Source organism: Mustela erminea, chromosome 17, assembly GCF_009829155.1.
Source record: "Mustela erminea isolate mMusErm1 chromosome 17, mMusErm1.Pri, whole genome shotgun sequence".
In the NCBI taxonomy this organism is placed as follows: domain Eukaryota; kingdom Metazoa; phylum Chordata; class Mammalia; order Carnivora; family Mustelidae; genus Mustela; species Mustela erminea.
In genome coordinates this window covers 29159372-29180719 of record NC_045630.1, presented here as the reverse complement: position 1 = coordinate 29180719, position 21348 = coordinate 29159372, and the positions used below count along the sequence as shown (strand labels likewise).

The window sequence follows — 21348 nt, the reverse complement described above, 5'->3', positions numbered from 1 at the left end:
CGCTCCTCTCTCAGGGACTGCCCACAAGGCCTTGTGTTCCTTGGCCAACTCGTCCCTCACTGCTTTGTGAGGTCCCTGAGGGCTGGGATGCTGCCTTTTTGTTCCCAGTTCTTGGCTTACAGCAGGTGCCTCATAAATGCCCCTGAACCCAAGGGAACCTGAATGGATGGAATGACTCAGAGAAGATTGTGAGGAAGAGCAGTTTTGTGCCCAGGAAGGCAGGTTTGAGCGGGTAAGGACACAGTGACTCCTCGCACAGGCTCAGTGCTGAGGACACAGTAGGCGCATCATAAATGACTGATGTGACTTGGAGGTTTGAACGATAGACGGAGGCTCAGCCATGAGCCCACAGGTCTTGGCCAAGCCCCCGTGGATAAAAGACTCCCATGAAGGCCACGGGTGGCTGCAGGTTGCGGGGATCCCTGCTCTCAGAGCCGCCTGTGGGTTCTTCATGTGGCGGGTTCTCCTGGTGTGGACCTCCAGGCGCCTGTGACCTTGGGCAAAGCCCCTCTCTGTTTTCAATCTCAGTGTCTGCCCATCCATGGAAATTTCATCTTGTCAGGCTGCAGATTGTGAGCAGACGGGAACGTGTTGTCCCTCCAACGCCTGTCCTCGGGCTGCCCTTGCCCACCTTCCTCCTGACTGACCAGCCATTACACCGGTCCTGCTAGAGAGTAGGGAGGACACAGCCCAGCCACCAAGGGCCTCAGCGCCCTTGTCCCTGCACAGCCCCTTCTCCACCCCCTCCCCCTCTGGCATTTGCACCCAGAATCTGCTGTGACCCAGCTCGGAGCTGGGGAACAGAGAATTCCATGCGGTTAAATTTCTGCTCAGGTGCAACACCCTGGGGAGAGCTCGGGGGGACTCCCCAGGCACCCTGAGAGAGACCTGAGTGTCCAGTTCTGCTCTGCATCGATATGGGGGTGTTGGCCACGGTGGAGAGCAGGGGAGCTTTGCCAACAAAGCACGGGGAGGCTGATGCAACCCAGGGCTATTAAAATTAATTATCAGCTCCTGTCAACCTAGCCTCCAGCAGGATAATCAGCCTGGTGTCGCAGTGGCGGCTCGGAGAAGGACAGAGGGAGCCGGCTTCATGTTCTCCGTCCCCTGTAAGAAGGACGACAGACTGGTCTGCGGCAGCCAAGGGGGCTCCGTGTGTTACTGCCTTTATGCCACAGGGCCTTTGCATTTGGGGATGCAGGGCCCACCCCCATGGCTACCATAGCCACTGAGGACTGTCATCCGCTGAGTCTCACCTATAAGCCCCTGAGCCATCTGAAGGCTTCTGCCTGCATCCATTCCCCGAGCCCCTCAGTGTTCGCTGAGGCCCAGCGAAGCCTAGGCATCCGTGCCCCAAGCTGGTGCTTTCTGCCTCCAGGTTGGAAGGGGAGGGCCCTGGGTGTGGAGTAGCCGCTGAGGCTACGGGTTGGGAGACTCGTTCCCACTGTCCTCCACCTCCCCGAGGAGGGACGCAGGGCCCATCTGTCCGCCCTCCATGAATCGTCTTCTTTGGAACCTGTGTTTGGAGAGAGTGAAGTCATTGTAAACTCACTTCCCAGTCTCGGAGTGATCAGAGATGGGTAGAAGGGTCAGTGGTTGCCGCTGACCGCAGGGGACAGCCTGGTCACCGCAGGGGGATGATGTCCTTCCAGCATGTGACTCATTGAGGAGTGTGCTGTCGGGTTGTGGGAGACCGTCCGCACACCCTTTTACCACCGGTCCCGGTCGAAGAGACAGACAGATTCATTCTCAGGAACTTTCAGTGTGGTCAGGAGGACAGGAGACCAGAACTGGCTGTGTTTTGCCCTCCGTTCCCCTGTCTCTGCTTTGCTAGTTCCCCATCGGGCAGGTCGTGAGGCACAGGCCAGTGCTGGGTCCACAGAACGCTTCCTGCCCCAGGACAAAGCCATCCCCACTGACCTCCGCAGCCTTGAACCCTGGCGACCGTCCTTTGGCTCCCTTCACCCTCCGCGACCCGCACTGGTCTGCTCAATGCCCCTGCCTCTGCTTCGCCCGCCTTGACACTTGCTTGTACTCAGCTCTGCCTACAAAATGGGCAACACCTTCCTATAGCGCATGTGAACACAGGTGCCCCGGTCCTCCCCTTCCTGCCCCTTCCCGAGACCAGCCCCCAGGTGTGCGCGTGATGGAAGGACGTGCAGAGAGCCCTGCAGGGGCCGGAGGCCTCATCTCCCGCAGCTCACTCGGCCTCACCGAGGCCAGTAAGCTTATGTTCAAACCACCCTTAACTTTCATCCAGAATCATGTGTGCATTTGTCATCCTTCCCGCCTCCGGGGGGATTAGCTAACGTGATGACAAGCTGGGTGTCCAGACGTGGTGCGTTAGAGTCTCGGGGGGCTGGTACCCAGCTTCTTATGCCCTCCAAGGTCTGAGATTCAGAACGTCTGAGGGCTGAGTGTGACCCATGGGTGACCTTCTGTTCATCTCGTTCTGGCCCGGACTGGATGGAGGTTGGCCGCGAGACCTGTGTCCTAAGGTGTAGTGTCTCCTCCTAAATCGGCTGTGAAATTGGGGTGAGTTGTCCTGCAAATCTCCCCCGAGTTCCCTGAGGCTCAAGGTCAGGGTCTGCCCAAAAACTGCTGCACTGCCAGCCCTCCCTGGGGGTTGATGAAGAGTGTGCAGGTGACGTGCAGCTCATTAGGGGGACAACAGAGCCCGCTGCCTGCATCTGGGGGGCCACACCCCTCGAGACCCCTGTTCCAAACCCTGCACCTTCCACAGCTCCCACAGGAGTCATGTGAGAAGCTGAACCGGCTCGGGCCTTGTGAAGGAGGTTTCCAGAACCCCAGCCCTACCCACCCCACCTCCTCGCTCTGTCCCAATGGGGCAGAGCGGCCCCTCCTGCTGGGAGACCAGCAGGTGCTCCAGGGAGGTTTTTCTAGGGCAGGAGCTCCAGGGGGTAGAGGTGGACGGATCCTTGGCCTCCCCACTGCCCGTCCCTGGGGCCCATGCTCTGAGCTCCTTGGGGATGCTACCGGCCCAGCCACCTCAGGGGAGCAGTGGTGGCCAGAGGGGGTTGGTTCCAAAGCCCAGGGGCATCTTTGCTGTGAGTCTGTGTATGTGTTGGGGGGGTCCTTCTCAGGCCCTTCTTCTGTGGCATCACAGCAGGACATGTGTGCGAGGCTCACGTCCACGTCAAAGCTCCCGGTGCTGGAGACCGTGCTGGTGTCACCCGCCTTGTGCCCGGTGGTGGTGGCCTGGCCTTGCTCTTCCCCCTGGAGAAGTGTGCCCTGGGCCCAGTCCCTTGCCCCGAGACTGTGCTCCGGGGGATGATCTCCCCGACTCAGCCCTGTGCGGTGGGTGTCGCCGTTGGGCAGCGCGAAGGGCCAGAATGGCACCTGGGGCTCCTGAGAGGGGGTGTGACTCTGGTTCTGTATCTCTGAAGCCAGCCCCCTCCCCTTAAACCAGACAGTATGTGAGAGTCAGATGGGGTGGGCTTTCTTGCTTTAAACCAGGAATTCCTGGGTTGATCCCTGTGCCTTTGGGGGTCTGGGATGTGGGGCCCAAGACCTGCATTTTTAGAAACCCCAGTTCATCCTGATGCACAGATTGGTTTGGAAAACGGCAGTAGGCCCCCTGCCCCGCCCATCAGATCCTCATCCTCCGGAGGCTGGGACCCCCTCCCCGCGCTCCCCAACTCAGCGACTTCCTTAGGCTTCTCGCGTGTACTCTTTTTTTTTTTTTTTGGAAAATCGTCCTCACCCTTGTCCTGGAATCCACACACCTCATGGTCTCCCTCTGACCTCCTCTTTCCTCCTTGGCACCCTTTCAGAACCCCCGCTGAGGCCACTCCTGGCCTGATGCACTCTGGCTCCCACCCCCGTCCCTGCCACTGGCTGTCTCTGCAAAAGGGGTCAGTCCCTGGCTTCTCTTCCCTGAGTCGGCCTCCTGTGTCCGGGACCTCAAGCCTCACCCCTCTGACCTGTTCCTGCACCTTCGCGCCCTCGTCCCTTCTACCCTCTCTGTCCTTGCTCACCCAAAGATCTTGATGTCCCCCCGGGCTCTGGCCTTGACCTTTCTTCCTTGAATTCTGTGCCCTCCTGGGTGATTTCCACAGCCTGCAGCCCACCCTCCCAAGCTGCCGTTCACGCTCTCCTGGCCCATGATCCCTGGGTTCCCCCCATATCTTGGCTCTTTAGGATGTCGTGGGGGAAACCAGGAGCCCGCAGCTGTCAGGGCCCCCTGCCCGCACCTTCTGCGTCCTGCCGCCAGCTGCCCAGTCCTGGGGACACTACCTGCTCTAACTCCTTGGGCTCCTTCCTACCTCGTCCCCGCCGCCACTCCTCCCTTCCCACCTCTGACTTGTCATGGGATCTTGGCCGTGCCTCTCTTCCCAGCCTCATGCCTCAGCCGTCCCGTCCTGTCCTCCTCTTGGGAGTCACAGCATTTGTTCTAAAATTAAAACCCGATCATGTAATTTCCCCCATTGAACCCCTTCCCAGGAGCGGCCGTCGCTTGGAGAGGGAAGCCTGACTCCATAGCAAGGCCCTTGGGCACCCTTTCCGGTGTGACCATGGCCCACCTTGGCCCCATTCTTTTAATTTATGAAGGTGGTTTATTTTTCTTTATTATATATTTAATAATTTGTTAGAGAGGAGGAGGGGCAGAAGGAGGGAGAATCCTGAGCAGGCTCTATATGCAGCTTCGAGCCGGATGCGGGACTCGATCTCACGACCCTGGAATCACAACCTGAGCCCAAATCAAGTCAGACGCTTCACCGATTGAGCCACCCACACACCCCAATTTTTATTATTATTATTATTATTATTATTATTATTATTATTATTATTATTATTTTTACCAAAGCAGGAGCCAGCCTTGTTTTTCTCGCTCCCCTCCATGTGCCCAGCTGCCCTGTGCTGCCCTCTGGGCTACCGGACAGACTCGCTGGGTCGTGTCTGGGATCTTCTCCCTGTCTTTCTTCCCTGGACCATCTCCGTCTGCTTCCAGACCTTTCCCCACCATCACGTACTCCTCTGTGAAATTCTCCCCGAAACAACCAAGCAGAATTTGTCACTGTTCCTTTCATGGCCCTGGGATGCCCGCCGGAGCCCAAGCTCCCGAGCTGGGGGTGCCCCACCCCCCCGCAACCTGCCTGACCGGGCTCTGTCCTGGACCTGGCATGGGCACAAGGTTGGTGCTCACTGGGGTAAATTAGAACTAACACGGGCTGGCCAGGGCTCTTTATTTAGCGGGTAAGACTCCTTTGAAACAATTAACACCTCTTCACATGCAAATGGGCTAAAATCATTCTTTAAATTTACTGCTGAAAAAATTAAAATGATGTTTTTATAGTATAAACCCATCCACTCAGGCCTGACTTTCTGTGACACGTGTAATCTTATACAGCAAAAGGGAGCTGTTACCAGCATTTCCTACTTAGTGAAATTATTGATCTTAATTAATATTAATTGATGATTAATTTATCAAAGTGAATGCAGCTGCTGGTAACATCTGTACACATACATGTTGTACAAATCGCTCAGGGTACGAGGTGCTCGTGTTTCTGTGCACGTCCCAGAGTTACCCTGAGCATGTCCATGTGTGCGAAGGAAAGGGGTGACCAGAGTCCCCCCCAGCTCACACCTGTAAGTTGCCCCCCTTTCTTTCCCTCCCTCCCTTCATTTTCTTTCTTCCTTCCCTCCCTCCCTTCCTTCCTTCCAAAGATTTTATGTATTTGAGAGACAGTGAGCGGGAGGGAGAGGGAGAGAGAATTTGAAGCACACTCTGCTGAGCTCCGAGCCCGATGTGGGGCTCGATCCCACGACGGTGAGATCACAACCTGAGTTGAAACTAACAGTCAGACGCTCAACCAACCGAGCCACCCAGGCGCCCCGAGTTTGTCTCCTCTTTCGAACACACTGTGGGCAGGCCTGTCTCCTCCCAGCAGACGGGCCTGGGTCTTTGCTGGCATCGCCATGTTGCGAAGCGCCGTGTGTCCACAGAGCGGCCGGTGCGTCGAGCTGTCCTCTCCCCTCGGCGGGCGGACAGGTGCATGTAGACACCCGGGGCCCTCTATTCAGTTTGGGGATTCTGGTGAGGGTCCGTCTTTTGATGGCTGACGGACCAGATGGCTTTGTAACTGAGAGCTTGGAGCTCAGGGACGGAGTTTCTCAGGCCCCCAGTGTCCGTCTACGCAGCAGGCTGAGCCGTAGCCTGACCCGCAGAGATGGGCACTTCATGTGGCTCAGCCGAACGGACGCGGGCAGGCAGGCTGGCGTTCAGCCACAGGTCGGGGCCCCCGCTGCTCCATGGCCTCCCAAGGACGACTCTGGCCACAGGAGGTGGAGGTCCTCAGGGGCCTTTTGAAAATCATAAAGGATGATGTTTCTTTACTTACGTATTTCTTTTTTTTTTTTTATTGTGGTAACATGCGCGTAATAAGAAACGGGCATGAGGTCCACTTGCCCTGTCCAGCTGCCACCTTCAACATCCATCTCCAGAATAACTTTGCCTTGCGAAACGGAAACTCTGTCCCCATGAAAGTCTAGGTGCCCATCCCCCGCTCCCAGCCCCTGGCTGTCACCCTCCTACTGTCTGTCCCTATGAATGCGACCCCTCGGGCGCCTCGCATAGATGGAATCATGAAGTACCGTTTTTTGTGACTGGCTTCTTTCCCTTGGCATAACGTCCTCAAGGGTCACCCTGGCAGTAGCAGGAGTCAGGATCTCCTTCCTTTTGTGGGCTGAAGAACATGCCGGTGTGTGTGTACACCATCTTTTGTTCATCCTCTCGTCCACCTGTCGGCAATTGGGGTGGTTTTCACAGACCTGGAAGTGAAACTGCTGGGCTAGCTGGGGATTCTATTTTTGAGTTTTTGAGGACCCTCCGTATGTTCTCCGCAGCAGCTGAACTAATTTTCCTTATTTTTTAGTGTAAGGGTCCAACATCCTGGCAGAAAAGCGTTCAGGCTGCTACACCAGACAGATCTGCATCTAGACCAAGGCTGGGCAGTGCGGCCCCATCATTCAGCCTTGCTCAGTCCGGGGCCGCCCAACTCGTCACTTGTTTTTTTAGTTTCTCCTTTTTAATGGTGTCAATCCTCGTTCATCTCATGTCCCAGCACGCACGAGATCAGCAGAGGCAAAGGACGGAGGTACACGCTTCCCAAAGGGCCCCAAGTCTCCTGTTTCCTCCCGTGTTCACTCCCAAGCCCTGAGTCCATGTCCTGTCCTTCCCCAGCTGCTGCTGGCTCATCCCTGACCCTTCCGACCCACTCAGCATGCTGCTGGCATGTCGTCTTCAGTCACTTCTTCTGTCATGTCTCTCTCTGGCTCCAAACACTGCCAGAGCTCCATTTCCCCCAGCTTAGGGGCGTGCACCTTCTTTGGGCTTTCAGAGCCCCTGGCTAGTGCCCCAGCAGCCTGCCACCCCTGCCTAGGTCACTGGTCCTACCCCCACAGCAACCTCCCTCTCCCCAGGGGAGGAGGCTGGGTTCAATATCATCTCCATCATCCCCACCTCTGTAAACTGGGGCGTACCCCTAGCCCCCTTCCTCCTCCGTCAGGTGGGGATAAGGAGCGTCCTCACTCATCTGGGGGTTCCACAGGGCAGGCACCGGGTCAGGCGTCTGGATGAGCCGCTGAGAGACCCCAGCCAGCCACAGCCCCCAGGAAGGAAGGTCCAGCCCTGCTCTGCGCCACTGGCCCAGCTGTCCGTGGGTGTGAGAGGAGAACCACCTTCTCCCAAGTCTCCCCGCTCTGTGCCGGTAACATGGAAGGGCCGCTTCCTCCATGGTTCTCACACTTGAGTGGGCATTTGCGTGGAGGGGGGAACTTTCCTAGAAATGCGGATTCTTGCCCCCCACCCTGCTTCCCGCCCGGTGATCTAAATTTGGATTAGGTGGGACTTGGGCATCTGCATTGTTTTCAGCTTTCCTGAGAAATCGTTGAGACCCATCACGGTGCGAGGTTGAGGCGTGCAGCGTGATGGTTTCCCTGACGTCTGCAGTGAAGTGATCAGCACAGGAGGCTCCGCTAGCATCCAGTTGCTCCTACAGATACGACACAAAGACACAAAGCCCTTGTCTCCATGTGGCGAGAACTCAGGATTTTTCTGTCCCTCCAAGTCCCACAGCAGGGTTGGCTACGAGACACCCCCCTGGTGCTTCCTTCCCTTGCACGTGGGGTTTAGACCCTCTGACCACCCCCCCAAGCTCTCCCACCCCGCTATAACCACACGTCTGACCTTTTTTCCTGAGTTTATTTGTTGTTTTGTTTGAGATCCCACGTATCAGTGAGATCCTGCAGTGTTTGCCTTTCTCCGTCTGGCTTATCTCAACTTAGCGAGATGAAGGCATCATGTTGTCACGGGTGGTAGGGTTCCCTCAGTTTTCATGGCTGAATGATATTCCATCGTGCACACGTGCACCACGATGTCTTTATCCATCCCTCCATCCGTAGACATGACTTCGCTACTATAAATAAGCTGCAGTGAACTTGGGGAGCGGATATCTCTTTGAATTAATGTTTTCATTTTCCCCAGAACGGGATTGCTGGACCATATGGTCGTTGTATGTTTCATTTTTTGAGGACCCTCCATCCTGTAAATGGCTGCACCCATTTACAATCCCAGCAGCAGAGCACGAGGGTTCCTTTTCCCCCGCATCCTCGACAACACTGGGTATCTCTCATCTGTGTCTTTTGATCGTGTCCATTCTGACGGGTGGGAGGTAACATCTCGTTGTGGTTTTCATTGGCATTTCCTTGAGCATCTTCTCATGTGTCTGTTGGCCGTCTGGCTGTCTTCTTTGGAGAAGCGTCTGTTCAGGTCCTTTGCCCATGTTTTAATTGGGTGGTTTTTCTGCTACTGAGTTGGATGAATTCTCTCTGTATTTTGGAGATTAATCTGTTATCAAACACACGGTTTGCAGGTATTTTCTCCCATTCCACAGGTTGTCTTTTCACTCTGTGGATGGTTTCCTTTGCTCTGCAGAAACTTTTGAGCTTGATGTTGTCCCACGCGTTTATTTTTTGCTTCAGTTGCTTGAACTTTAGGTGTCACATCCAAGGAACCATCACTAGGACCCACAGTGGGGGAGCTTCGTGTCTGTGTTTCCTTCCAGAAATTCCATGGTTTCAGGTCTTACATTTAAGTCTTTGATCCATGTCGGGTTAATTTTTGTGAGTGGTGTGAGGTAGGGGTCCAGCTCCATTGTTTCCCATGTGAATATGCAGTTATCCCGGCACCGCTGATCAAGAGACCATCTTCTCTCCTGTTCCTCATCCTTGTCAAAGACTAGTTGATTGTACATCCCTGGGTTTATTTCCAGGCTCTCAGTTCTGTTCCAATGGTCTGGTTTTTTGCCAATACAATATTCGTTTGCTTTTTTTTTTTTAAGATTTTTAAATTATTTATTTGACAGAGATCACAAGTAGGCAGAGAGGAAGGCAGAGAGAGAGAGGAGGAAGCAGGCTCCCTGCTGAGCAGAGAGCCCGATGCGGGACTCGATCCCAGGACCCTGAGATCATGACCTGAGCCAAAGGCAGCGGCTCAACCCACTGAGCCACCCAGGTGCCCTCGTTTGCTTTTTGTAGCTCTCTGTATATCTTTTAAAAAATTATTTATTTGAGAGAGAGAGAGAGATCGAGCGCGCACAGGAGCTCTTCTGGGCAGATGGGGCTGTCTCATCCCTTCCTTGTCTGGGTGAGGGTAGGAGGCTGCTCCGGGCAACTCTCACTTCCCCAGACTCTCCATTTGGGAGGGGCCAGGAGCTACCCTCAGCCTCGGCCAGGAATTCATCCCCCTGCCTCTGTGGACCAGAGAGACCATCCGCAGCAGGCACAGGCTTTGCCCTGGGGGTAATCAGCTTGCCTGCCTGCCTCGGCACATATTCCTTCCTGCCCTCTGGTCACACGTGGCTGGGAGACCCTCTCTGGGAGACCGTCCCTGGGTGTCCAGTGTCTGGAGATTAGGGTGGGGAGCCAGTGGCCTAGAGGGTGAAAACCTGTAAAGGAGGTGGTTGGGGGATGGGCTCTGGACTGGGGGTGTCAAGTGCTAGCTCTAGGGACAGTCTGTCCAGGAGCAGCATGGGAGACCGGTATTGTTTGGGGGTTGGGGAGCAGACTAGCTTTTCTGCAGGCTGGCCACAGGGCTCAGAGCCCAAGGAGGAGAGAGCCTGGCTCCAGGAAGATGTCACTAAGTGCAGGGACATGTGTCCCTAGCACGTGCAGGGATCTGGGAAGTCCTACTGGCTAAGGGACCTGGACACACCTGCTACGTCACTTTGTGGCTTGTGGATATTCAGCAAGTCTTGGGCCCCCTTTCCCTCCCCTTGCAGGTCTGGGGTGTCTAGGGGAACCCCGTCAGAGATTGGTCTCTAAACACGGGCACCGGCCTGTGCCTTCTCCACCCTGCAGGAACCTGGGGTCTCTGCTCCTGTCCCTTTGCAAATAGTGAGTGTTCTGGGGGTCACTTCCTGAATTTGCCTCTGTGGGTGGCTTCCGTATCACCCCAGGGACTCTGGTTCCTACCTCCCAGCTGCTAGACCTTCACAACTTCTGCCACACAAGGTGGATGTCCTTCCCCCAGGCTGTTCACTGTCCTCACAGGGGGCTGCACGGTGGCTCCCTTGTGGCAGGGACGGCTTATCATGGCCCCAGGACTGTGCTGGGCCTCAGGACTATGCTGGGCCTGGGCCCACACATCCCGGGGCTGGTGTTTCGGCTCCCCCAGCATGGGGACCAGAGGCGAGCCGGGTCTGAGTGGGAAGGTACTGGACACAGGCCACCCCTCTCCTAGCTCCCTGGGGGTGGCGTTGGATAGCAGGGCCTCCGGCTGGCCGGGAGCATGCGTGTGGCTCTTGCCCCCAGTGCACTCAGAAGGCTGTCCCCTCCGGTGTCTCACAGGCACGTTTGTCTCGGCCTTCGCGGTGCTGTGTGGAGCCCGCACTGACCTCCCGGACAGGCACGTATGCTGTGTCTTCTGGCTCAACATCGCAGCGGCCCTCATCCAGACCCTCACGGCCATCGTCATGGTGGGCTGGATCATGAGCATCTTCTGGGGCATGGACATGGTCATCCTCGCCAGTGAGTAGCCACCCGTGCGTCTGGGGGCTGGGCTGGAGGAGGGGCTGGTGCTGGATGGTCTGGGCCGTGTGGTCTAGCCAGGGGGAGCACCTTGCCAGGAGGTCTCCTCCTCCCTGGGGCCGGGCGCTTAGGAAGGCGCACCTGTGTGCTGGTTACGGGAGTCTGCAGCTGCCTGGCAGAGGGGACCCTTCCCCTGTCCCTGACCCTGATCCCCCGCATGCCCAGCCCCATGCCTGCAGGGAGTCCTGAGCCCGAGGGTGTGAACGAGACAGGATGGAGCTTCCGACCAACTCAAACACCTTGGGCATCCTCCTTGTTGAGGGAACAGCCCCAGACCACCTTGGGTAGCCGGGGTGCGGTCCGTGTGCCTGGTGGTCCCAGTTTCCAGAAAGAAGGAGAACCCACGTGGCCTCCCTGCCCACGGGAAGTCCTGTAACTGTGGGTTGTTGTGTTGTTGTGTTTGGTTTTTATAGCCAGACAGTACGGTTTTCTCCTTCCTTTGACCTAAGTGTGGCTCCTTCCTGAGGGGACCTTCGCCCATCATTTAGTACAAACTTGAGTCAGACACAAAACTGTTTTGAGAAAGTGCCTGATGTTACAGAGCTCACCGGATGGACATAACATCTGTGAAGTAACCTTGAGCTCTTAGAGCAGACAGTTCACGTGGCCGGCATTTTCACACGTTCTGTCCACGCCGCCGTGGACTCCCACGGACAGGGATCGCATCCCCTCAGGCACCGCGTTGCCCTCTCTTCATGCCCCAGGGACCCCCTGATGTCCTGTGCAACAAAGCCCCTCCTGGGCTGGCCTGTCAGTGCCAGAGGGTGGATGTGAGTTATGGGGAATGAGCTAGAACGATCTAGAATGACCAGTAGCTGACTCCCTCTGGTTTCAGGGTCCTCTGGGGAGGCAGGGAACACACAGCTGCCAGGCCAGGCCAAGCCTCCGGTCAGTGACCAGTCAAGCCACGGGCCAGAAAAAAATGCAGGTCCCAGAGCCCAACTGGGGTCCCCTGGAGCCAGTTGGTTGGGCAGACTGGCCACCTGGAAGCAGGACATCCAGCAAGAGAGGTCCGAGAGGCAGTGGCAGACCCTGGGAGGTGGGGGCCAGCCAGAACAACAGGAGGGGACCAGCAGGCCTGGCCAGAGCTCCGGGGGTGGGTGGGTTGGCCCCGGGGAGGGCTAGGCTGCAGAGGGCTGCTCTCAGGGCAGGCACAGGAAGGCTCTCAGGGAGGACCGGTACTCTGGGAGGGGAGCAGGCAGAAGAGTCAGAGACCCAGGCAGGCTCGCCATGGGCGCCTCGCCCTGTGCCCGGGAACAGGGACTGTAGAGCCCGAAGCTTCCCTGGGGGCCTATGCGATGGCCCACTGGCTCCTGACCCTTTCGCATTTGGGACCTGGGAGCCTTGCTGTGGGACACGTCCTCAGCCGTAGTTGGAAGGCCTGACCCCGAACGAGGCCTGACCCCTTTGACGGCTTCCTCCTGCGTGACCCCATTGTCTGGCCAGGTGCTTGGGCACCTGAAGGAGGAGACTTTCCCCTCAAGTAGAATGCACCTGCGTCACCCAGCTCCCTTTCAGTGAATGGGCGCCTTGTTCCTAGAGCTTTCTGGTTGTTTTTATCTTGGTCTCCCTTAAAACCCAGGGGTTTTAAACACCACAGGGTCTGTGTCTTAAAGATAACTGGAAGGGCCCCCCGATCAGATCCTAGACTAGGAAGCATGGACCCTGATGAGTCAGATGGGGCCTCTTCCTCTTCCTCTCTTTGCATCACCCCTGACTGTGGGCTCAGCCAGAAAGCCTGGCCCTGTGGCTGGCACTGAGAGTGCAGCCGGGATGCTTGGTGTGAGAAGCCGGGTTCCCACCCCGCCCCGGGGCCCCGGGCCCTCGCTGTGGCCACTCAGCTTCTTGGATGTCTCTGCACGCTGGCCCCGGGGATGCTGGTTTTTTGCACCAGACTTTTCAGACTTGGCTGCAGAAGAAAACCCACCACACCTCACCCCTGCCCACTGGCTATGCTGCCTGCCGGACTCAGCCACCTATCTTGGCAGGGGTGACTCATTCCAGAAAGCAAACCTGCCCCGGAAGGATGTGTAATCACTGCTGTTGAGAGGCGGCTGCAGGCTGGGGGTGGCTCCCAGGGATGGCGGAGCACACAGGTCCTGCGGGGGATGGTGACTTTGCCAGGAGGTCCCACAAGGGACTCGTCTGTCCTAACTGATAGTTGGACAAGGGCCGTTCTTTCTGGGTCCACTCCAGCCCCTTGCTGCAAAAATGAAGGAAACCTCTCAGCTGGAACAGTAGAGGATGATTAAAAAAAAAAAAAGGTTTTACTTATTTATTTGAGAGAGAGAGACAGAGAACAAGCAGGGGCTAGTGGCAGGCAGAGGGAGAGGGGGAAGCAGACTCCCTGCTGAGCAGAGGGCTTTATCCCAGGACCCCAAGATCATGACTTGAGCGGAAGGCAGGCACTTAACGACTGAGCCCCCCAGGTGCCCTGAGGATGACCTTCCACACAGCACTGGCCAGGGGGTCATCAACACATACACCATCCAGAAAAGCCGCTAAGAGGGCAGCAGGGAATTCCAGACCTAAGCAGACATTAAAGTCCGGGACATAAGCAAGCCACTCTGTTGATAATAACAATGAGCCCATCACAGTCTGTCCTGGTCGAGGATGGAGAAATATGGGGTAGTTCCCCATGCTCTCTGCCCCATGTCCACCCCAACACGACACCGTCTGCTTATCCATCTGCATGTTCTCCACACGGGACTTCGGCGCCTCTGCCGGTCCATCGGGGTATCTGCAGAAGGAGATCTGTTTGCCTCTGTCTGTCCCCAGGCATTAGGATGTATGTACAGGACTCCTGTCTCTATACGGGGTGACCACACAGAGCCCGGCTGGGGCCAGGAGGGAGCATCTCAACCTCCTGAGCATGTCCCGCAGCCGTCCCCCCTGCAGGTGCACCTAGCACACTGAGCCCCTCGGGGCCCTCGGTCGGCTTCTCCAGGCAGGTGGGGCTGAGCCCAGAGGGAGGGTCAGCAGGTGGCCCCAGGGGAGGAATGCGCTTGGCTGAGTTGTGGGGCTGCAGGCTGTGAACCTGGGGTGGGGAGAGCTCTGGCCACACGCCCCAGTCCCAGCACCCACCTGCCGGTCCCCAGAGCCCGGGCAGAGCGCTTACACATCCTGATGCTTTTTAGACTTCCGCCAGTCCTTCTGGTCTCTGTTTTCACCCTGTTTTCTTTTTCTCTTTTCCTCCTTTCCATCCTGCGGCCTCACATCCCTGTGTTGCCCCCAAGTTTCCCAAGGTGAGTCTGCTGGTGGGCGCAGGGCCCCCAGCCAGGGCTGCTGCCCCCCCTGCGCACCACTCTCCCCAACACGTTCACCCCAGCGGGCCGCCGGGCTTTCGTCTTGTTTTTGGTTTTTATCTATTTTCATTTATTTTTGTGCTTCTGTATATCTTCTTTGTGTTTTTGTTTGGTGGGATTTCTAGCTGTAGTGTGGAAAGTGTTAAAGTGTAGACAGAAGTCTGGGGCCTAGCACACTGAGCCCCTCGGGGCCTGCAGTGGCTTCAACAACACATGGTCACTCCTGTATCGTCTGTGATGTCATCTTTTTTCTGCATTTCCCGCATATGATTCAGACTTAAAATTGGTGAATAATTTGGTAAATAATGAGAGAAAAAAACCGTTAGGTCCTCAGAAACTCCTCTGGAGCTAAGTTGCCAGCTCTCAGTGGGGTGGGAGGCATTTCGCCAATCCCAAACTCATAACTTCATCCCAGTGGTCTTGTGATGGTCAACAGTGTTTTAAAGGCTCGGAGTCCTCGGTCATGTTTGTCTGTGTCCCAGACGTCCGGCTGATTGAACAGACACATGGTGACGGTCTTCTGTGTCCTGTCTTGCTGTTTTTCTTTCCGTCCTCCTCTCTGTCCACACGTCCCAGGTGCCTGGCTTTCGGGGATGGAGGCCCACCCAGCAGTCTCCTGGGCAGTGGTTTCGGGGCATGTCGATCACCGTGCCCCCACCCCCCATCCCGGATGCCCTCCTGTCCCATAACCTCACCAAACCCAAGGTTCCACAGTTCTTCCTGCATCTTTCTGTTCTGGTTAAAAAGCCCATGCCCTCCAGAAAAGGTGGACCCTGAGTATAGCAGCCATTCACATCCTAGTGCGAATAAGATTTCATGACCATATTGCAGTTTACAGGCACCTCCTGGAGAAATCCTGTAGGAAGTATGCATCTCACTGTCCCTCCTCTTCTTCTTCCACACAGGATACAAGGAGCAGGGCATCCCACAGCAGCTGTGAGTCGAAGGCGCTGCCGAGAATTCCAGGGTGGTCCCATGAGGGCTGCGCCAGGCTGCAGTGGGCACCGGGACCTCACTTGCTCTTCTGCCATCTCCCGGGGTTGGAGTGGAAGAGGGGGATTTAAAAAACATTATTTATTTTGAAAACGCATCTGCTGTTCTTGGCAGGCTGCGAGGCTGCCAGCCCCTCCCCCTGCTCCAGAAAGACACAGGCCCCCAGAGCATCTCAGGTGGGGTGGAGGGTGGGGAGTGGGGGGCGGTATCGCGGACAGGGAGGCTGGGATGCTCGGCTGGCCCCTGCCCTGCATGTCTCCCTGCCCCCTGCCAGGGTGCCCCAGAGCTGCCAGGCAGGGGCAGGGTTCAGTGGACCCTTCCTCTGGGTCCCCAGCCCCCATCTGACTGTTTGGTCTCCCTGGGGCCACGCCAGGGCAGGAATGAGCCAGGGCAGGAGTGAGCACCCAGCCCGGTGTGGAAAGGTCTGCTGTGCCCTCTGCCATCCCAGGGCTGCCTGGGGACGGGTCCCCAAAAGTTTCTCCTGGCCCTGTGCTCCCTTACTGCAGCCTACCGTTCACCCACCCTCCCTCCTCGCCACTGAAATCTCTGGGCCTGGGTGTGTTTTGACCTTTGTTTCCCTAGACAGCGGCTGGCGACTCCATCCCTGGGCAAAAGGGCTTGCCAGGTGTGCAGACGCAGGCTCCCCAGTGCAGGTGTGGGCGAGCACAGGCCTGCTGAGCCTTCACATTATACAGAATACCACGCCTGGTCCATAGTCCTCCTAAAATCCTTGGGGCTGGATGGGTCTCTGAGTTCAGAAAACGTGTATCTGAGACGGAGTGAGACCCATTTACCATGCGTTTCCTAACACCCCCGCAGTCCGGGGCACCTCCCGACCGCCAAGCGCATGACTGATTTTGCAGAGAACCCTGTGAAAAGTCAGACTAATTGGGATTAATAAAAACCATGAATAGCCTCAGCTTGCTTGGTTCAGGTCAGATCTTGGCCTAAATAAGTTATGGAAGAAAACTTAGCATTCAAGAGCTTTTGGGGGATTTAGAATTGAAAAAAAAAAATTGTCTGGGGTGGCGGACTTGTTTCTGAAAATCCCTCTTGCGGGGCCTGGGACTCCTGCTGGGGTCATGCGGGGATTCCTCCCTTTCCAAAGGGGTGGTGGGGGCCTTCACAGCGCCTGCCTGCATGGTTGTTGGGGAGTTGGACCCTGATGGGGAGGGACTCACGGGAGGTGTTGGGGCCACTGCGGGTTGGGGATTGCTCTGAAGTGAAGAGAGAGGCCATTCAAAGTCACGGTGGATGTCTACACGTCTGTTTTCATTTGCTTCCTAACATGGGAATGGTGAAACTGGGGTACTGGCCCAAAGCTGTTTGCAGAACCTCTTAGACTCCCTGGGAGAGGGCTTTTCTTGTCTGTTGGAGACTCAGAGTATGGCCAGGGCTGGCGAGGTGCCCTGACTGGCCTTTTCCTGTCGCTGGGTGGGTGTGCTTGGGGAGCCTGCCGCTGGACAGGCCACCTTGCTCCCCAAGCCCACTTCACCTCCCCCGCTGGGCTTTCTGATAATCGTCCTGCCAGGGACATGGGGCCTTGGGCTCCCTGTGGGTTGGGTAGCTCTGGCCCACTGTGGAGACCCAAATCCCCTGCCCGGAGCTCGGCTGCACTCTCTGAACAGCTGGCTGTGTCTTTTTTTTTCCTGCCCCCCTTCCCTCCCGACCCCAGCCAGGCCTTTGCTGCTGCTGCTGCTGCTTCTTTTGTGCTTGGAATCCTGTGCATTTTCAAGGCGTGGGACCAGCTTTGGTTTCATTCAGAAAGCCAGAGCCTTTTAGAGTGTGAAGATGGCATCCCCTGCCCGGTAGACAGTAGGTGGCTGCTGGTGGCGCCCTGGGAGGCTGTGTCAGTGTGGGAGCCTCCCCTGTAGCCAGGTCGGAGGAGCAGTACCCCGCTGCCGTCTTCCCCCACATGCTTGAAGGGACCACGGGGAGGGACCACGGGCCTCAGGCGCAGCCCCCGCGGTGGAAGCAAGGATCTTGCATTCCCTGCTTGGGTGGCTGCTGAGGGGGACAGAAGAGAGAGCAACTTATGGGGCGTGCTTAGTGGTGATCCAGACCCGGGTGGGGGTTTCTTGAGTGGACCCCGGTGTGGGATGGGTAATACAGGGGTTTGTGGGTTCGGAAGGACGGCTCCCCTCGGCTGCCAGCTGCTTCCGAACTCGAGGGCATGTCAGCCTCCGGAGGAAGCCCTTCCTGTGGAGCTGATGTGTGTGAGGATGGAGGCACCCCCGTCCTCTGAACCCCCAGTCTGTGAGAATAGCTGCGCGGGAGAACGGCTTGAGATAGCAGCTCTCTACATGAGACTGTGGCCTTGGTGTCACCGGCTGAGACCAGGGTCAGGAGGTGAGGAAGGGCCCTGCAGAAGGGTGCCTTCCCTCTGCCGCCCCCGAACCACGTGTCAGCCCCGACGACAAGGACAGCCTCCAGGTGTTGGGCCCTTGACAGGCTTGCTGCGGCTCCTTGGGCCGCCTATGACCCCTACCAACAATCCTGGCAGGGGGGACGTGAGTATGCGGAACTTCCAGAGGGCAGGGCTGAGGCATTGGGAGAATAAGGCCCTGAACATGCAGCTCACGGCCTGTGGCAAAGCCTTGCTGCAGAGGGGATGAGATCTCTGAGCCAGAGGGGCCTCTGGATGGCCTTGCCCGTGGAAGTAGCAGGTGACAGGAAAAGCCTCCTCAGCAAGGACTGGACGGTTCCACCACACACTGTCCTGGGCGGCCCGCCAACCCACAGCCCAGAGCAGGGGTGGGAGCGGGCAGAGGATTGCTCCCAGCCCTCTGATCCCCCACGTCCCAGAGGCTTGGCGGGGACTTCAGCCTTGTGCAGACGCCACGAGGACCGAGGAGCAGTGGGGAGCACGCGAACTCAAGAGGGTTGAGAAAGCCACATGGTCCGAATTTCCCCAGGAAGGCCAGGGACCTCAGGAAAACGGAACACTGAGCCCCGAGGCCCCAGAGAATGCCTTCCAGAGTCCTGAGGCGCTGGAGGAGGAAGCCCGGGGTCCACAGAGGTGGTCCTTCTGCGCCAGCCCAGCTTTTTAAACTGCCCCCAAAATCTACTATGTTTTCTTTAGTGAACCCCATCCCTGCGCAGATGGGGGCGAGTTTGCGAAGGCCACTTGGGGGGGTGGGGCAGGGCCAGCATGGGGCAGAGCCGATGTGGGGCCCCATCCTGTCCTCAGCCCAGAGGCCTTCGTGACCTGGAAAGTTTTCTCTGGTGGTGATGCGGGCTGCCCGGGCCTATGGAATTGGCTTAGGGATGACTGACCTTGACGTGTCCCCTGGTTGGTGGCGCAGGCCCTTGTTGGCTCCTGTGGTTGGTTTGGTTGGGAGGCTTACAACAGAGAGACTGGAGGCGGACGGGCACCCTCAGAGGTTTCCCAGCCGCGTTGACCATCCCCAGAGACTGGGACCTCGCAGGGGCGGGGGTGTTGTGTGAGCTGCTCCCCATGAACCCGCCTGAGGCTGAACAAAGCCAGAGCTCCTTCTACTCAGGGGTCCCCTAGGCTGGAAAGGGGTAGCTCTTGCAAGCGGGGCCCTGTGATCCTTTGTGTGTGCAGCAAGCACCCAGCATGCCTGCTGCGGCCTGAGGGGGGCTCCCAGGGGGCAGCTCTGGGGTCGCCTCACCTGCTCTTCCCGCCGTGCAGGTGAAACAGCAAGGTGAGCGGAGGCAGGAGGCCGGGCTGTGGGAGGGGAGGCTGGGGGCTGCCTGAGCTGGGGGCTGCTGGTTGGGGTCCTGCGATTCTCACCTGTTGGGCTCTGAGAACTTGTGAACGTTCGCGGGGTCACGGAGGCATGCAAGCACGGCTCTACTGGACAATCTGCCCTAATCTAATCCCTGTGCTGCTGGGGAGCCCTGTGCCCCAAACACTAGGGCCAGTTCCAGCTCAGTGCTTTCTCTCCTCCCGTCTTGTGCCTCAGCTGGACCATCTGTACGCGAGGCAGCCAATGCCAGTCCCATTTCTGTCAGAGCAGAGGCCTTGGAGGATGGCCCCAGGGCCCCGCAGAGGCAGAGGCTGAGGCCATGGGCCCCGTCGACTGGGAAATGGCCACACTGGAGCCGGGACTCTTTCTAGTGATAGACACTGCGCTCTCTCCCCTCCTGATTCTGTCGCATGGGCAGGCGGATGATAGGGCCGTCTTTGCAGGTGTCCTGAGTTTCCAGTACAAGTTGTCTCTCTGGACTTAATCCCCAGTTCTGTCCCCGTCTGCCTGGATTTGCCAGCATGCCGGCCACCCGCAGGCCAGGCCACTGGCACCCTAGGCAGGCAGAAGCACAGACATATGCACACTCCCTTACATATGTGTGTGTACTCCCCCCACCCCAAACACATGTTCACAGCCCCTCCAGCTGCTGGGTGAGGGCAGGACTCAGGGTTGGGACCTTGACATCCACAGAGGGTCCCCTCACACCGCCCAGGAGCCGTACCTCCAGCATGGGCCCTGGCAGGTGGCACTTGTCCTCATCACCCAACACGGCCCAGATGCACACAGTTCACTTGATCCCGAAGGGCCTCTGTGCCTGGAGCTCTTCCTCCCAAGGTCCATGGTTCCACACCCCCAGCCACCAAACCCGGCTGGCCTTCGTGGGAGGAACGACATGGGTCTCCCAGAGAGGAGGGGACCATGATCCCTTTCTGGGCTCTTCTGTGGCTGCAGATAGTCCTCCCTACCGTCCTCCCCGCCCCCCAGCCCTGGCCTCAGGATGTGAAGCAGTGAGGAGAGACAGGCAAGGTCATACCCACCCCACTTTCTGGGTGAGCCTCTGGCTAGTGTCCCAACCAGGGAGCTGTCGGCGGTGGCCCTAAGTGACCAGGGCGTGCCATGAGAACACTTGGCTGGCCCTTTGCACGGGCTAAGGTAAACATGCCGTTGTAAATGGTGCCAAATTTTTGAAAACAAAGTACATTAAAAAAAAAAAGAAACACTGATTCTGTGCATATTAGCTGAATTTATATTTGGATGAGTGTTGTGCCGTGATTTATAGTTTTCAATACGTGAGCGACTTTGGGTCTCTCTTCCTCCTGTTGAAAGAATTGCTGTCCATTTCTCTTGTTCTCTGCCAAGACCCTCTCCCAAACCTCCCAGGGCTTCCTCATTTTATCTCTGTCCAGACCCATGGGGGTCACCCCCCACCCCCAGCTGCTGCCCCTGGGATCCTCGCCGGCCAAGGGGTTCTTCAGCCCATCCCAGTGACTGGAGCCTCCATCGGTTATACAAGAGGAAGAAATTCTCCAGCTGGGGACCTAGAGAAGCTTCCAGACTTGCAGTCTGGGGCCCAGGCCAGTCTGTGGCTTGGCCTTCCCCGCACCCTCAGAACCCAGCCGCCACCAGTCCCACCTCCCGACTGCCACTGGCCAGGTCCTCACAGCCCCTGGAGGCGCAGGGCAGGGTCCTGACCTCCCCGGTGCCCCACCAGCTTCGGAAGTCCCAGCTCAAGCCCCGTGGTCATCCATGTAATGGGAAACAGTGTGCATGACCGTCTAAACCTGTGTGTACATATCTCCGTGTACATATTTATATTCTGATTATAAATATACAAAGCATGGCATCTCTTTGGCATTCCAAGTTTGTGTTTTTTAAATCTTGGAAATAAGGCTTTAGGAACTTTTTCTTCCTTTCCCTCTTTTCTATGTAATAAACATTCATGTGACCTTTCTGGTGGCTTCTCAAAGCCCCCGCGTGCTCTTTTTTCCAGCTGATTGGACCTTGACTTACACCCTCTCTCTGTGACATCTGCTTGTACAGTGGTCTCAACACGAAGAATGTCTTTCCCCGGGGTCTCCTGGGGACCCCCATGTTCGGCGATCATATCCCTCTGCCGGTGGGAGTTTGCCCACTCAGGCATCAGGCCCCCCCCCCCCGGGTTTACCAGGAAGGCAGGGCAGAGTCTCCCCTCCAGCTCCACCGTGGACCAGCTGGGAGGGAAGCAT

At 57.2% G+C, this 21348-nt stretch overlaps 1 protein-coding gene across 2 annotated transcripts in view; it reads left to right on the top strand.

Annotated features, from left to right (window-relative positions):
* The window catches only part of STUM (stum, mechanosensory transduction mediator homolog), a 55240-nt gene extending 34151 nt beyond the window's left edge, over nt 1-21089 (top strand). The window contains exons 2-4 of one of the 2 annotated variants that reach the window (XM_032318658.1): nt 10870-11049; nt 14346-14354; nt 15320-21089. In XM_032318658.1, the coding sequence (XP_032174549.1) occupies nt 10870-11049; nt 14346-14354; nt 15320-15354 (224 nt within the window). In that variant the 3' untranslated portion in view covers nt 15355-21089. The remainder of the gene's footprint in view (nt 1-10869; nt 11050-14345; nt 14355-15319) is intronic. The other variant, XM_032318659.1, reaches the window with a different exon arrangement.
* The last annotated feature ends 259 nt before the right edge of the window (nt 21090-21348 follow it).